This window comes from Lepisosteus platostomus, chromosome 10, assembly GCF_059453375.1.
Source record: "Lepisosteus platostomus isolate fLepPlt1 chromosome 10, fLepPlt1.hap1, whole genome shotgun sequence".
Taxonomy (NCBI): Eukaryota; Metazoa; Chordata; class Actinopteri; order Semionotiformes; family Lepisosteidae; genus Lepisosteus; species Lepisosteus platostomus.
In genome coordinates this window covers 31,924,741-31,943,201 of record NC_142620.1, presented here as the reverse complement: position 1 = coordinate 31,943,201, position 18,461 = coordinate 31,924,741, and the positions used below count along the sequence as shown (strand labels likewise).

General features: G+C 38.7%; 1 protein-coding gene and 1 long non-coding RNA gene across 2 annotated transcripts in view; both read right to left on the bottom strand.

The window, feature by feature from the left end:
• The window catches only part of LOC148653647 (uncharacterized), a 333,862-nt gene that overhangs the window by 73,415 nt on the left and 241,986 nt on the right, over positions 1–18,461 (bottom strand). The window lies entirely within an intron of this gene.
• The window catches only part of tsc22d3 (TSC22 domain family, member 3), a 119,526-nt gene continuing 107,578 nt past the window's right edge, over positions 6,514–18,461 (bottom strand). The window contains exons 2-3 of the mRNA XM_088648930.1: positions 9,317–9,368; positions 6,514–7,906 (exon numbers count right to left, since the gene is read on the bottom strand). Coding sequence (XP_088505056.1) covers positions 7,655–7,906; positions 9,317–9,368 — 304 coding nt within the window. The 3' untranslated portion in view covers positions 6,514–7,654. The remainder of the gene's footprint in view (positions 7,907–9,316; positions 9,369–18,461) is intronic.

Genomic DNA, 18,461 nt, shown 5'->3' with positions numbered 1-18,461 from the left:
GTGTATTGTCTGTTTAGGGTTCTGTAGCATTCCACACAGCTGGGCAGCTTGTTCCCCCCTCCCGCTGAAGAGTCGACCACTTGAAAATACCTGTGAAACCGGTTTAATTCGTCACAGCCAGCACTCCCGCAGAGAGTGATGAAAAACACATGAAAGACTTTGGTGCTTAAAATGTTTAAGGAGAAATGGAGTATTGGTGTGTGACTTACGGAGTTAAAAGTTGCCTTTATTTTATTTCTTTCCGTCACCACCTGCCAGCGAGCTCTCCCACGCCCCAACCAAAGAGAGACACACGATGAAAAAGCACATTGTGCTGCTGTAATACAGTTTAAATTGAATTTCATTGCACTTTGACAGATCGTCTTTAAATCAACTGTTGATTTAAAGTTTGACAGTAAATGTTTATATTGTAACGCATACAGCCTCCATTTCTTAATAAAAATGTAAACAATCGTTTGCGCAGCCTAAAAGGGGGGGTCTGCTCTCACAATCCTCCATATACTCAAGTGAAAAATTAATAACGCCAATGTAAACGTCGTATCTACAATTTGTTGATAATAAAAATGTTAAGTTCTTTAAAGCTTTGTGATAGTTTACCCAGTTTACCCATTGTTATTAAAAATGACTTGGATTCGAACATGTTGTGATATTTAGAAATATAAAAGTCAATTAATTGTCTATTTCTTTATTTATGTCTTTATTTAATGGTTTCATTAGTGACAAAGGCTAAACTTTCTTGGAAAAATGTCTTTGCTGTCTTGCTGATAGGTTAAGCTTTCGAAACTCAGCCCCAAAGTCATGTGACTGATTTTTTGCCCTGTTTCGTTGGTTAAACGCAATGATCACAAGCACCACCATGGTAACTGGGATGTGTAGTTTTTAATTCAGTTTGAATTATAACTACGTACTGTCTTCATATTTGGCCAGGGCTTTAAAGAGAGGGCGCACCAAAAATTTTCGGTGCCGTCGTCTCCGCTTTAAAGGTACCCCTGTGCTGGAAGAACGTTTGCCCAGCGTACATAGGCACATACTGGAATTTTGACTTCACTGTGTAATGAAGAAATATTAAAGACTACTTAGCATAGATAAAAAAGCTTGGATTCCCATGGACAGTATCTTATACAGTACACATATCTTTTTCTGTTGTCTTTGTTGATCTTTTGAGGATCCTGCTTCTGCACCCCTGGGTGTTTCTCTCTCTCTCTCTCTCGCTGTTGGCGGGCGGGGGCTGTGTGTCTCCGGTCGGGGGTGCGGGAGAGACGGGCTGGCAGGTGGTGACGGAGAAGAAAAATAAAGGCTTTATCTTGCTTTAACTCCGCAAGTCTGAGATCTTGTGTCCTATCAGAACCCGAAAGTATTACAATATGTATCTATATAGCAGGTGGTGTACAGCTTTTTAGTATAGATTACACTTTTCTAAAATGTATTTTAAAAGAAACACACACACGATAGAAGCAGGAAGCAGAAGCAGGGACAGTTGTCAGAAGGAAAAAAGGTGACTATTCGTTGTTATTAAAAATGACTTAAATTCGATCATGTTGTGATATTTAGAAATATAAAAAGTCAATTAATTGGACATAATATTGCTATTCTATTTTTTCAAAGAAATGTTTGTTAAAAGAAAAGTCGCAGCGCCAGCTGGATTTAAACGCACAATCTGTGGGTTACTAATCAGGCACGTAAACCAGTAGGCTACTGGGGAAGTCACATGAAGAGAGGCGAAACAGCCCTACACAGCCCTGTCGCAGTACACGAATATAATTATATAGTTATTAATTTCTTTAGGTACGCGATTCCATATTATAGTAGCAGAAAAGCTTAAAACTACCACTTTTTTACACGCTATTTCACGTTAAAGACTTTGATGCTTAAAATGTTTAGGGAGAAATGGAATATTGGTGTGTATTTTTTCTTTAAAGTACCGAGACCAGCCATATACTGTATAACTGTATGTTTATGTTCCAAAATTAAAATCATTTATGGCCTTCACATGCGTTATGCTCCTATTCTTTTTATGCTCAGCTACTAAGATTTCCCTTCAGTGGTAAAATTCCATATAAATATTCAATACTAAAACCGGCACAGTAAAGACATTTAAATCTTTCTATGGCCGACCAACGCACCACGAGTCATATTTTGCGTCATCGGGCGTAACGATGCGCGAGGCCGTAGCCAATTACCCCTGGTACGTGTCTGTGCCACGCACTTTGAATGGCTGCATCTGTATACGATTTTCTTTATATATGCTGGACAATAACAACAGTGACAGCATTTTTTTAGTTCAATTGTATGCTGGATTTTGTGCATTAAGCATGTATACCTCATTTAAAGTCATCAATAGGACAGCTAATTACATCAGTACCTGTCTAGCGTACTCATTATACCTTGTCTTTATTTATTACTAGAAATGATATCAATGAATTTTGATGAGTGCTGTTAAAAGTTTTGTTCCATGCATGTTAGTAACAGAATCTTATTTATTCAATTATATATTTCAGTTGTTATTTAACTAAGAAAATAGAAGTGCGTTAAAGTATCCACATTGAACTTGAAGAATTGTAAATTAATTGATATATTCTGTACACACACTTCCATTTCAACCACAACCATAAAAACATTAAGAATACACATTTAATTTTTAACTTTAGTGTAGGTTGCTACACATCATCTATAATCTATAATGTAAGAATGACAGGAAAATGCTTCCCAATTCTGCCCTGAAAAACAATTGTTTTTCACTCTTTCCAATCATTTAATTGAAACTCTATTTGTTTTTATAAATATATTTTCTTAGAACAATTTCACATCCCACAGTACTTAAAACTGTATAGTTACCTAGAATTTTCTAACTGTTTAAGAGCTGAAAATAAATTATTCTGGTTACAACAATGATTAGTTCAATTAAGCATTCTACAGAGGAAATATCGGCTGAAATTAGAGACTGGGAAATCGAAAACTCTTCTTTGAAGCATAAAGTTTTCTTTTTTGTCTATTCGAAGAACTAAGAACCTGGGAGATTAGTGGTATACTGTCAAAATTTCTAATAATACTTCTTAAACCAAAAGATATCACAACCAATTTAAAGTAATATTTTCTAGTTTAAATCTTGATGAGTGACACAAGTGTATATGGGGTAAAGGAGTTTATTACTGCTTAGTACTATACTGTATCTTCATGTTCTTCATGTATACTGAAGTACTATACTGTATCTTCATGTTCACAATTCTGTGAGAAGTGCTCACTACAATTACCCTACACCCAGCATTTTACTAATATCCTAATTAAAATCCAGTAATCTTTAGAGAAGGCAGAAATTTGGAGTAAGTTTCTTTTGATCAAATATAAAAAAACAACCATTTTTAACATAAGATGTTGAAATTACATGCATTACTGTTATCCTTTTTTCATCATTGTTACCCTTTTTTATATTGAATGATACAATATAGTTACTTGTCATACATTTGCCTTCCAAATATAATCCAAATATTTTTGATTGATCAATTATTCTTCAAGTATTTTTAAGATTTAAGTTTAAACATGAAGAAACACAATGAAAGTATTTTATCACTTACTTGATTATTTTACTTCTAAATTTTAGAGATAAGTTTTAAGTTTTACTTCCTCATCACATCCGCTGTCCAAGCCTTTTTATGTATGACCTGTATATCAGTTGGAATGTCCTGTTTACTCTATAGTTTGCTAGAATGATTTGCGTACCTGTCCAAAATAGATATACAAAGACATTTAACTCAAATTATTACATCAGTTATTAAAGAAAACTATTACTATTAACTAACTAAAGTAAATATTATGTTTGTACACAATACTATAGAACAATAAAACAACAGGGGATCTTCAGCAATCACAAAATTATTTTAATGGGCTGGTTTTCAAGCTGTCAGATGTAAAATAACAACAAAATAAGCTTTGATTATTTATCAAAGTGTAATTTATTGTGGCATTTTTTACTCTCTGGAAAAAAAACAGCAAAAAATGTGGTAATGCATCATAAGTGATCAAATAGAATTGCATATTTCAAATTTAGATAATATTGGGTTTTTGTGGCATTTATGGATCTAAATGTTCGTAACCGTATAGTAGAAATAACATTATAGTAGATTTTAATTAAGGTGTTTGGTATAGAAGGATGGGTACTATCCTTCTTTTTTATACTGTAAGTAAAGTGTTAACCTTTTTAACCACAAACCTTTTAGAAGGCAGGTGAATGCACTTTATTCTACAGTGTCTAGTTACACTAAACAAAAAAGTATCAATCTGAAAGCTACAACTTGCTGCAATTTACACAGGCTGAAACAGGTATTCTGAGAATTTTTCCATCCTGAGTCTCTGGTTATATAAGAACCAGGCTTTTAAGTACAAAGTAGTAAAATGTAAAAAAAAAATTGGCAGTATCTATGAATAAAGTTAATAATTAATTATATTAGTACCAACATCAATAAAACACAGATCATAACACTTTTTGGTACAGAAGTTGTATGTTTAACAGATGTGGTATGTTTAAATTCTAAATATCAGTACAACGCAATTCACACCAAAACCATTCTTTATCTGAACATTTAACACCAAAAGCTTCCACCGATGGTTAAATTCAAGCTTTAGACATCAGAGTTTTACACAGTGCAACTGTCTTGGCCATTTGACAACAGCACTCAGTCCTCTGTTGTCCCAGGAGACGGTAATAATCCCGCGGGGAATGGCATTCAAACGCGCTCAGGTAGTTTAACAATTTGCTCCACATTCTACCAATCATCCAGTCAGTCCTCCTAACTATGCTGTTAAGTTCTCCATTTGATACCGTTTTCTCCACTTTATCGGTGCTCTACCATTGTGTGAGCCTTAGCTCCGTGTAGGAGGGCCAATGTCACGGATCTGTGAGAGCCTTTATTCAAGAAGTGCTTCCATCCATCTCTATTCTGAGAAATGTGTCTACCTGAAAGCCTGAAAACCTGAAAGATTTAAAAAACCTGAAACCTGAATCCAGAAAACATGAAGCCTAATCTGTCTGAAATCTACTTCTAGCACTGATCCAGTGGTGTCTTCCCACAGCTCCCAGTCTCTTCAGATTTACAATTTCCTTTCTCTGACTGCCAATTCTGATCCATCACTTTCAGCCCTCTGCCGAAAATCATGGAATCCCCTGGCTTGGATCTCTGTCAGTCAACAACCGCGGCAGTCTTAATGTCCTCGCTGCAATGTAACAGCAACAAGGTGCCCAACATCCTGTAAATGCTCTAAAAAAGTTTAGTGATGATCTTGTAATTTGTTGACTGTGCATTTAGAATACCTCTATGCTTGTTAAAATGTACAAGCCTTTTATAAAGTCCAGTAAGAAACATCTGCCTGTAATATAGAAGATTTTGCTTTATGTACTACATGTATAGTCTAGCAATAATAGAACACTAAACTGTCATGACTTTTAGGTTACAAGAAAAGGTAGCAATGGGGAAGTGCTAGGATTTTTAATCCAGTAAAATCCCTTCACAAACTAATCTAAATCCATGGTACTTTGAAATGGTTTTAAAATCATTTGAGGCAGCTCAGTGAATTTCTTTTAAGTCTTAATTCTTAAATAAATCTTACAGATGTGGAGCAATGCAAATTCTGTTGTAACTTTTTTATTAATTGGGATCAGGTATTTAAGTAATTTTAGTTGAAAAAGTCAAGAAAAAATATTTTTGTTGTGAATTGCACTTGGGGTCACTTCCGGATTTAGCACACGGCCGCATTCTAAATTGCAAACTAGTTAATACAATTCTACCTGGAGATCATTTCCAGCTTTAAGTTAATTTGCAATGAAAAAACATGCAGAACAAAGTTGGCAGGCCAGCTAAAATGTCCTTAGTATGGTGCTAAAGGGCGTAGCATTGTTGTTCTAATAAGCACAAATTGCAGGGGGCTCTGAATCAGAATATTTAAATTAATCTGACCTGTAAATTTATGTAGGCAATGTCTATGTCTCATGTTTACATTTACTGTAACTGAATTTCCCTGTTAGGTTTTAATTTAAGACTGGCATTTATGCTAAAATATATCAGATAAGGGTACATAACTACCAACGCGATACTCAATTCTAATTAGTCTTTATGAGCAGTGCACTAACTGGGAGTTCAACGTGTGGTTAGCATGCAGCCCTGTGCTGAACTACTGTTACCTTAAGAACAATTGCAACAGACCTGCCTGCTAAAATGAGTCCCCAGCTCCATACATCTCAATTGCAACAAACACACAAGAAACAGCTGCTAACTTCTAGAGTAAAGTAGGGGATTAACCTAAACCACCTCATCATATGGTTTTAAGCGGTTTGATGGCATGATAACCACAACAGTGGGTCACACTAGAATGTTACTGAAAATAGTAGAAATAATATTGTCACTATGTAATGAATTAATGAATTTGTTGCTTGGAAAATTGTATTTAAAATTGCTTTCAAGACACGCTACATATATTATTATTAATAAAAAACACATATACAAACACTAGAAAAAATAGCAGTTTTTGTGTAAACGTAGGTTTAATGCAATGTGCAACTTGTATTGATACATCAAAGTAAATACCAGGAGTCAGTCCCAAGTACACACAAGAGCAACAATTCCGCTGTAATGCAATTACCGTTTCTAGACTTGATCTGAATACAATGAAGATGTGATCCTTGTTGGTTTACTAGACTATCCTATATGTCTTTGGTAGTTATTACAACTTTTCCATTAGAAAATGGGTTTTTTCAGATAACAGTCTACAAGGTTCTTTAACCTTAGCTTTTCAAGTAAGCATGTTTTTATTTGATAATGATGACTAACATCAAGAGTGCAACTGTCACACTGCACTGGTTTCAGGTCTTCAACACAAAGCCACCAGGCCAACCACATTTTGCTTACTTTACATTATCTACAAATTTACAGAGATATGCAAATTTGTTAGATCAATTCCCAAGACATTAACTTATGGCAGCTAATGCTCCTCAGACAAAATTAATTGTCCCGTTTCACAAAAATGAAAAATGGAATCATTCTGTAATCCCCCAAAAGCAGCACTAAGATGACTGCAACGTATACAAGCAACACACCAGGTAAATCACAAAATAATTAACAGTGAAGCTGAATCGTTCAATCCTGGTTGAGTCTCTTATCTGGTTAATCATATCCATAAATGTTTGTTCTGAATTAAAAAAAAACAACTTTGAATGATGGTTGCCGTGGTAATAATTATTTCACTGAGTGAGAATACGGTTAACAAAGCTGCATCTTAGGAAGTGATAAATCCATGGACTTCAGTTACTAGTGTCATTGTAGTCCTCTTTCTGGAGATGTTATTTCCTTGGCATGAATCTGCGGCATGGAGGGCTAGGGCATCCTGGCTCTGTTCACTGGGCCAGCCCTGTCGCATATCCTCTCCCCCATCAGAGGTGAAAGATACAAGGTGGCCCCCAGCACAGGACTCTTCACTGTCCCAATGCAATCTCTCTCGCATCATGCTTTTGTTTTAGAGATTGTCTGATACACAGAAAACAGGCTATGTCATTGGAACATCTGTTTCATTTCATTTGTACAACTAGCTCACCGTAGTTGTGCAACAATTCAAAGGAGGTCAATTTCTCTAAAGAACAGTGGCTCTGCCCGCCCCAAGACAGAGCCACTTACACTGCAGAGCCGCCCGTTTCTGGGGAGTTCTGGACAGATACCACAACTGGGTGGTCCTCAGATGTCATGGGTATATCTGAGGGCAATCTGGACTGGAATTTCTCCAGCTGTTCAGGGCTCGCCAGGTTTTTCAGGAGGCTGTTTTCTCGTTCCAGCTGGTTATTCTTTTCTGCAAGCTCCTTAATCTGCTCTTTCAGGATCTCCACTTCTTCCCGGACAGCATACATTAGGTGGTTTTTCACCAAATCCTGAGGAGAAACAGAAACAACTCATAAAGATTTACAATACTAGCTACATACACGGCCAGCAGCCATATCACCCTGCAACTCACAACTGGCAACCCACAGAAGCTAAGCAGGTGTGAGCCTGGTCAGTACCTGGATGGGAGACCTCCTTGGAAAAACTAAGGTTGCTGCTGAAAGAGGTGTTAGTGGGGCCAGCAGGGGGCGCTCACCCTGCGGTCCATGTGGGTCCTAATGTCCCAGTATAGTGATGGGGACACTATACTGTAAACAGGCGCCGTCCTTCGGATGAGACGTAAAACCGAGGTCCTGACTCTCTGTGGTCATTAAAAAAAAAAAGAGTAGGGGTGTAACCCCGGTGTCCTGGCCAAATTTCCAATTGGCCCTTACCAATCATGGCCTCCTAATAATCCCCCTCTGTGAATTGGCTACATTACTCTGCTCTCCTCCCCACTGATAGCTGATGTGTGGTGAGTGTTCTGGCGCACTATGACTGCCATTGCATCATCCAGGTGGATGCTGCACATTGGTGGTGGTGGAGGGGAGTCCCCATTATCTGTAAAGCGCTTTGAGTGGAGTGTCCATAAAAAGCGCTATATAAGTGTAAGCAATTATTATTATTATTATGATTATTATAAATAATAATTTATTATTTATTATTATAAAGGCATCATCTTATCTGTGCAACAAAACCCTGTTCTCTAGAACAAAACAACCTGACAACACCCACATGAATTTCCCCTTCTACTAAACCAGCCTTATAAGGGTTTCCACAGTTGGAACCTGCCTGTAATCACATATCTAATGACAGATATTTCATATCTGAAATGTACTCACATTTGCATTTAACATATAAAAGCTTTTTTTTGTCTTAAACTCCTCTGTTTAAAAACTACTGTTGTGAAAACCTGTTACTGATCAAAGTAACTGCAAAGTAAGGTACAAAGAATTTTAAGGTCCCTGAAATATAGCAGGTTGTTCCATACCACAGGCTTAAATTAACTTTATACTGCTGTACAACACTAAAAATCCAAGAGACTCAGTCTAACATGGCTTCTGCGCCATTGTTTTCCTTTTCAAGCATGAACCTGTCTACACTGCGGTCCTACTGCAGCACAGCTTTAGCCAATAACCGTTTGCAACGAGACAATGGAATCTGGGGATGCAGCCAAGGGTTTGCCCGGCAACAAGCACCAAATAATACGGGATCTGATAAAAACTGCAGAGCAACAATCCATCCTTTGCACTTGTATAGAGCATTAAAAGCATATATCTTCCGAGTAGAGGGATTGTATGACGGGATCACATAAAATGTAAACGTTCTCTATATCTAAGTATCCCACAATGCAATGCACTTTACTTTTTTGTAGTAATATGCAATAATAAATCAGGATATAAGTTACAATGTCAACTTACCATTGCCTGTTCAATCTTGTTGTCAATGGCTACAACACTTGCACCAGAAGCACTGCAAAAGAAACGGAACCTGAATTACTGTATTCATTAACTTAACTAGCATAGAGACGAGCTGCGATTTCTGGTAGTAATACAATTAACGTACTGCTTGTAAAATATACCGAACAAATATATCACATGAGAGGTATTTAATCAATTTTCCATGTTTAAAAAGCTCTAGAAAGTGGACGCGTTGGTGTATTTTTACCAGGATCATACCCTTGATCGCAATTGGAATATCCCAGTGCTTTGTTTGAATAAAACCAGTTAAATCCTGCCAAAACCGACAAGCCTTCAAGCCACAGGAAACCCCCCGCAATTACGCAAACGTAAACTTCATGCAAACTGTACCACTCACTCCTGCCTTATATTCCTGTACCTCTCTTACAATCTGATTGATGTAAAAAGTTGCATCATATTAATGTACATTGAACAAGTTTACTTGAAACAACTACAACTGTTAAGCTGTTAACGTTACATATCGTATAGCAATTACACTTCAAATTCAAGTGAAGCTTTCAGTTTCACATAGACGTCTCACTGGAGTCTTTCCTATCCATGACTTTTATTTTTAACACAAAATCACATTGCCTTTCAAACGTCCCTTAGTATCTACCAATGCATAACAATATACCTATACATTATTTTTACTCCTTTCATACTAGAGACCTCCTACAAAGTACAGCTTAGTTCACTTCAAACTGCCACGCTAAAGACACATTTTCACAAATCTAAATATTTACCTGTTGTCCAGTTTCACGGAGACTACATCCCCTCCAAGCAATGAAGAAAAGAATGAAATAGAAAAATTGTGCAGCTGATATACAGCCACTTCCATTGGTGTTTTGAACATTTCCGTCATGTTTAAGATAAGGCCAGTTTGGATAATGTTTCTCGCCACGTTTGCAAACTGATGTAAAACGATATTAGAACCTTTAGTTGTCTGTATTTCTATTACACCTGGCTAGATGGGGTTGTTGTTTTTTTAAACTGTACAGGATTTACGCATCAATCTCTACAGCTTTGTAACTGCTTCTATTTCTGAGACTTCTCTCATTATATAGGGCTGCCTATTGACGTCATAACATGTACAAAATAAATTTGAATATATTATTCTAATAAGGGGTCTGGCGTTGACATTTAGCTGTACCCTCCCTGAACCCTGAAAAAAGAACAGTGAACATTAATTTCACATGCAAGTTAATAATTAAAACGATGTCTTTTATTAACAACATTTATTAAAAAGCACGCTTGAGCATAGTTGCAATACTTCTTATATCTGGAGGTAAATAATCCAACTGCTCACTCACTTAAGGTGCACTTGAGTGCATTTTATGTGAAAATTATTTACACGCACTAGTATTAATCATAATATGGAACACGGATTAAAAGTATGTTTTTAAACATGCAAATAATACACAACATCCAACGGTAGAAACCCCTTTGCTTTTGATGATTTCACGTTAATGTAGAGAAGGAGTAAAAGTCTGCTAACCGACCAATTTATATAGATCTATGCGTTTTAATTAAAAATCATATTCTGTTCTTGGTAAAAATATTTACCACTAAATCCGTGTCCGCACTAAACCTTACAAAAAGCCTTTATTAGTCTGCTGCCACCTTCAGTGGCTTTTCAGTACAGTACAACTATTACTAAGTCTGTACATTCTGTACTTTGCAGCTTCCTGCGACCTTTTGCCAGGAAAGAGCAAGCCTGCTAGCATAGCGCCCCTGTGTTTTTTTTTCTTTGAAACTATGCAGCGTTTTTTTTTCAATGTAGACTTAAGAGAGACTTAATCTATATTTGTTTAAAAGAAAGACTCCTTTAAGCCATTTATCAAATGTGGACAGGGCGTTCTGCTGATTTTGCAAACTACCAATTGTCTGTGGAACCTAACAGTACTTGATGATTATAAAAACTCGGAATTTGTACAAGGCTCTCCAGTTAAACGGGTTTATATATATTTTTATTAAATTTAATTTAGCCGTGCCATTTTCTATAGTATAGAAATTATCTATTTGTCTGGTGATATGGCATTTTGTGCGCCATAAAATGCATATAATGTGCGTTAAAATAGTGTATTTATAACTATTCGTTTATTCAGTATGTTTCACTGTCATCGTGAGTAGCAATAAAAACAGTATTCCGTTTTAATTATTTTCGAAGGAAGTTCAGTTTTTATGGCAGGTAAAACATAATCCATTTATCTTTCAGATAAACAAATAAACATATAACGAATTGCTGGTATTTTCAGTTTTTCTGCGGATTTCCCTTTCTACCAAAGGAGAAAACAGAAACTATCCTGGCCTCTAGTGGTAAAAAAAGTTCGGTCTTTAAATTCTCCATATAAAATGCTGTTATCAAAATACAATTGTACTAGCAGTACAAAGTAAGAATCAATATTTAATCAATGTTTGTATTTTGGAAATTGTCCATTTATCCAAGAAATATAAGAAGAAAAATCTTTGAAGTTGTCATCCAATATGTCTATATAGTTCAGATGGGTAACTGCGTCAGCATGCATAGTCTGCAAAGGAACAAGTAATAGGTTTATTCTATGCTGAAAACAGAAGAGAGAAAACACAACGTTTCGTTTTCGTTTTGGAAACGTTGTGTTTTCTCTCTTCTCTTTTCAGCATGGAATAAACCTATTGTGTTTTTATTTATGTTTGGTTAAGATTTTTTGAGAATGTTAACAGATGAGCCTGTTTCACATTTGACATGAGCCAGATCTGAGCCTAAGCTACAGGGCAATCACATTGATATAGTACCAATATTAGTAGATTACACTTTAATAACACTGTAGGTTAAAACTAACTCTAAAGCATGCTGAATCATGTGAGGGCATTTAAAGGAGTGAGAGTTTAACTAAGCAGGGTTTTTATCAAAGATCACAATGGTTTCTTTCTGAAAACACTTAATGTCTGTGCACTTCCTTAAGATTTCCATGGAATGGTATTAACAACTGTGAGTCTAAGAAGCCAACAACCTAGGCTTAAAGAGATTAAAACCATAACATTATATGTACGTTTTCTCTCACAGCTTGTTTTTGAAAAATCCCTCATCAGTAGTTTTCAGTGCATTATATTTCCCATGTGTTACTGTATTTTATTGTTACTGAAAATGTGACACTGTACAGTGCTAGTCATTGGCTTTAAAAGTAGAAATACAGAAAGAAAACAACAGATACTGTACATATTGGCATATAACAGCCTGAGCTAAATTAGATTAATGTTAAATATTAAATTAATGTGTAAATAATTATTCAATAAGTTTTATTTTCTCTTGCTTAAAAGTCTGAGCTACCTTGCTAAATGGAAAGTATTTTATAAAATATGAAAAACCAAAGTTCATTAAGCTGATATGGTATTGCAGAGATAAACATTTATCCTCTTCTGGAGGAATGCCTGTATTGATTTTGTCTTTTCAAACAACCAAGATAGAGTTGGAAAACACAGGTGATGGGGCTGCTAGGATACTGTGATTATAATATGGCATGCTTTGAAGTATATTTTAAAAATGCATAGTCCTAAATAAAGGCCTACAGTTTGAGGGAAAGCATTCTATGAAGTAATGAGACAAAGCTAAGGAGAGGAAGAATAAAATAAGATAAGAACTGAAGAAAGATGTGAAGACGGGGGTTTGAATTTAATCCTTTCTGTATGAGGTTTAGACTTCTAAGTCACAAGCTGGGGTTTATGGCAGGAAAGGGGGTTAACTGATAAGGATTGCAGATGCAAGCTAGGAACCCCCCTGGGTGTAATGTTAAACTGACCATTTGCCCAGAACATCGTAAACTGGCCAAATACCATGAACCCCCCTCTTTACCATCAGACCGAGTGACGTCAGAAACGGAGAAGAAAACACTATATAACCCAAAAGTTTGTAACAGTACGGGGAACAATACTTCGGTTTTGTTGTTTCTTGCGGGAAACAAGACTTCGGCTTTATTGTTCCTTGCATGCAATAAACTCATCTGTTTTACTTCATCTCGGGATCAAGAACCTTATTTCTTCTGTTACAACAAATTTGGTGTAGTCGGCTCCAGAAGGCGCGGAACTTCCCAGCAGCAGGAGAGACGGTCAGCGCGCACATTACTAAGAGGTAAGGACTCCTCTTTTATTTAAAAGTCCTGACTCTCTCTGACCGATTTGGGAAGTCTCTGCTGCCTGCGAGAATCGCCCGAGATGACGGAGTAAACGTGAGTTTCTGAATTCCTCTGGCCCGGGGAAGACACCGGTGTATGTAATGGGTTGTTTGCTGTAAGCCCAGAATTTGGTCTGGCAGGGGTTCCGCGGTATTGTGTACAGGCGTTCGAAGCTGGTGTATGCCTTAATTGCGCATGGAGTTTTTGAACGGGTTTTGGACCCTTACCGTGAAGTTCAGGACTGGTGTGGGCCTTAATTGCGCCCGGAGTTCTGAAGGTCAGAACTGGTTTGGGCCTTAATTGCGCCCGGAGTTCTGAGACTCAGGATTGGTGTGGGCCTTAATTGCGCCCGGGGTTCTAGAGCAAGTGGTGCATTAAATGCACGTAGTTCAGGACTGGTGTGGGCCTTAATTGCGCCCGGAGTTCTGAAGGTCAGAACTAGTTTGGGCCTTAATTGCGCCCGGGGTTCTGTGGCTCAGGATCGGTGTGGGCCTTAATTGCGCCCGGGGTTCTGGAGCTGAGTGGTGCATTAAATGCACGTAATTCAGGACTGGTGTGGGCCTTAATTGCGCCCGGAGTTCTGAGGCTCAGGATCGGTGTTGGCCTTAATTGCGCCCGGGGTCCTGAGATTAGCTACGCCTTGATCGTGCACGGATTGGCGTGGCGTGGTTTTTTGTTTTAAAGGAAACAGGAGTAGAAGAGATAGATATATATGTATGTTTTTGGTGTTTTCCTTGTTTGTGAAATACATATACACACGCACGACACTAACATAAACACACCTCATAATAAAAGAGCAAAGCATTAAGTAGCAGGATTTAAGGGACGTTGAGACCCGAGAATCGCCCTGATTGAGCTCAGTGCGTAAGTCCACCCCGGGGCAAAAGCAGCGATGCTGGCGTTCTGGGGATGGTGAATTACTGATCAAGAAAGGGGGTTTTCGAGGTCTCGTTCCTTACCTGTGAACAGTGTGGTGTAAATCCTCTAAAGTCTCTGAGAGGCATTTAGATCTGGAGGTAACAGACGCCCTTAGCTGAATGAGTGCAGTAATGCACAGGTTTTTCCAAGTGAAAACATCCCCCTACTGAATGAGCTGTTACCTCACACACGACAAAAGTAAATCTTAAAAAGATCGAACATGTGTGCTAACTGATGCTTTGAGAAAGTGGTGGAAGGGTCCGTTTATATATCGGAAAAGTGTAAGTTGACGGGAACAAAAAAGGGAGAAAAATATGCGAAAAGTTGAGTTTGTCAGAGGGAGTCTGGGGCGAAGACGCCTGTAAAGAAAGCATATGAGTATTGATTGGCAAAAGCACAAGCATGTAGCTCCCACCCTGGTGCACGGCCGGCACCAGTGGTGGCAGATACATGAAAAAAAAAAGAAAGAAATTGGGATGTGACTTAAAAGTGTGTTTACGGGGAAAACAAAAACCCGGAAGAAAAGATACTTTACTCGCTACGAAAGAGTATAGAAAAAAAAGCTAAAAGAGGCAGTATAGGAGAATGAGAAACTAAAGAAGGAATTAACTCCTGGTCACGCTGCACTGGTTAATGTGCTACAGCCGGCGACTAAGTTATATCCTGCTCTCCCACAGGGGAACAAACAGGCAGGAAACGAAAATAATTGGGATCAATTCCCACAGTGGCAATATGGAGAAGGGGGGTCTGATTGGGATAACACTTGGTATGAGTGTGATAAAGACGGATCAGGGTCTCCCCTGTTAGAGGGAGGGCGCCCGCAGATCTGTACTCTCACTCGAGGTGGGAAAGGACTTGATGTAGCAGGGGCTGGCGCCGTTGATGACAGCGCCACTCTAACACTGTCTCGCACCCCGTCGAGGGGGTCTGCACTCGCACCTACCTTCCCTGATTCCCCCATACGATCAAATCCAAAACCTTAAGATATTGACCGGTGGGCTAAAGTACCGCACCCGAAATTAGAAATGCAGCGAACGTGGAGTGCGCTTCAGGAATTAAAAGGATTAATGTAGAAGTAAAACAAGAATACAGCACATTGTAGTACAAAGAGAAAAATATATTCTCGATGTGTATGTGTGTTTTATGAATTTGTGTGCCGGCATGTATGTGTGTAACTGTGAGTTTTGGTATACTAAATGACGGTGTGAGTGTGTTTAGCCAGCGGGACTGGCTAGAGACGTAACTAAAGAGACTTGACGAAAATCAACTTAAGGAGATTGGAAAATATAAGAGCGTCTGAAACGTATAAGTACAGTACAGGTGGACGTAAAAGTAGTTAAACAGTTTTTGTATTTTTATACAATTAGTTGCAATAGTGGAAACAATTTGGTTTTATTCGAATGTCTCGAAACCAGACATGCTGAAACGCTGTAGGTTTAGAATCGAGACTGGGGAGAATAACGTCTTGTGAGAAGATCTGTTTACCTAACGATTAGATCCTGTAAATCCCTTGTAGCCTCCCTAAGTCTGTCCCAGTCCAGTGGATAAAAATGTACTGTTAATGGAGTGTTGGTTTCTCTGTTAGGGGATACTGGAGCACTACTGTCATGCTTGTTTCACTCCTCTGTTCAACAGTGTGCTATAGATTAATGTATATGGGAAGACGGCAGGAGGCCACAGGAGTATTGGGACAGCAAGTTTTACTTGCCGAGTACCAGATTTTAATGGGTGGTTTTATCCCAGATCTATTGTGTTGGAATATTATGCATTACAAAGAATGACTATCCAGAACAGGGTATCACGTGGCTTCAACTGACTGTGATCACTCAGTATGTTGATGGTATTCTGAGTGCTTCCCCTGATGAGGAAACCCACAAGTCTGAGTTGCTTCAGCTTTAGAGTGTCTAATAGAAGCAGTTATGATAAGGCCCTTTTGTGTCTAGCATTGTGAAATTTTAACAGGGCCTAGGTGCAATGTTTTTACAGGGTGAGCACAACCCTTAACAGATCTGCTTAAGGGGGGAGTGCAGTACAAGGACAAGATTGCCTTGGTTCCTGCAGCAAAAGCCGCCTGTAATAATTTGAAACAAGTTCTCTTACAGGTGCTGAGACTGGGGTTTCCTCAGATGGATCAACCATTCCTTTGTATTATTGCAAGTTGCTGACAGAGGCCACCCAAGGAGCCCGCGAGCAGGTCCTGGAGGCGTGGGGACCACCACCTGAAGGAGGGCACAACCTCATCCCAGGAGAGTGGGTGTGGATCAGGAAATTTCCTTCACAGGTTCTCCAGCCCAGGTGGGACGGACCCTACCAGATCCTGTTGACAACCAAGTCTGCGGTTCGAGTGGAAGGAAAAGATCGCTGGATCCACGTGTCACACTGCCGACGAGCCTCATCCCCAGTTACAGACTCAGAATGAAATCATTTCTGTTAATAACGATAATTGTTGCTGTAGGACTATGTTCCGCAGGAATTAATGATCATCTCTCCCACAAAGGAGAACATGGAATTAATTCTTTTTTAGGCCTCTCCTATCTGACAGCTAAGAAAACCAACCAAAGTGCCTGCTGGGTGTGTGCCGCATTACCCAAATATGTACAGGGAGGACTTCCTATGGGAGCCATTCCTTGGCGTCTCGAGGAAGTCATAGGCATGATCATTTGGAGGGATAATTTAGGAGATTTTAATATGACAAACTATGGGGGTTGCCATAACACGACTTTAACCTCCACAACATTACAAAATCTACAGGAGCGAGGCTTAGAGCCCACGAGTTTCACAGGCTCTTACGCCTACTTCTGCAGAGGCGCCGTCCAGTCAATCAAGAACCTAAGGTGAGTGAAACTACTCCTTTCCCTCAATTGTAAGCTGGGTTTTTTGTTCCGTCCACGATATTTTGGGAAGATAAACATATTTCTCTCATTGCCTTTATTGACTCAGGGGCAGCCGGAAACGTTATCTTCAAGTACAAACTTTGGATGGCTCTCCAGTTTATCCAGGTCACATTAAATGGCAGACTACTCATTTAACTTTGCAAATTGGCACAACCCATATACAGTAGAAGACATCCAGCTCTATTTGCTCCATCACATCCCTTGATCTTGGGTTTCCCGTGGCTACAAAAACATGATCCCCACACATCTTGGCACCATCTGCACTGACTGAAATGTCCCGACTCCAATCTCCTAAAATCCCCCCCCCCCCCCAGTATTCTAATCTTATGGAACTTTTAATGAACAGAAGGCAATGTCACTTCCACATCACAGACCATAAGATTGCACTATTGACCTTCTGCCTAGAACAATACCACCTAAAGGGTGGGTTTACCCTCTTTCCAATACCGAATCTGAAGTTCTGGAAAAATACATCCAAGACTCCATGAAAACTGGGTTTATACGACCATACACATCACCAGCAAGTGCAGGCTTCTTTTTCGTTGAGAAGAAAAACGGTGGACTACGCCCCTGCATTGATTATAGGGGTCTTAATGAGATAACAAGAACAGATACCACTTGCCTCTAATACCGGCAACCTTAGACTCTGTGCATGGAGCCAAAATTTTCACCAAATTAAATTTACAGGGGGCTTATAACCTTATTCATATATGTGAGGGAGACGAGTGGAAAACTGCATTTAGATAGATAGATAAGACTTTATTGATCCCGAAGGGAAATTGATGTGTTACAGCAGTCCAACCCAAGACAAGCAAAAACAGACATCAGAATAGACAAAAAATTATACTAAATAAATAAAGAAAAATAAATACATAGGTGTGTGCAAAATATGATGATAGTGTAGTGGCTGCTCCCTTGCCAGTCCCTCTCTCCTTCATCTCAGTGGTGCTTGATACAGAGAGGCCATTCCATTTGGTTCACATTTAAGGTGTTTTTCTAGCTGATAGAGTGTCCTGATAAGGAACAACTCCCAAGACTGAGACACATCAACCACCCTAACCAATGGTCATCTCTGGCACCTCAACGTCTGGGAGATTCTGGGATAGTCTTATCCCAAGTTGTTTACAAGTCAAAGGTCAGAGTGCA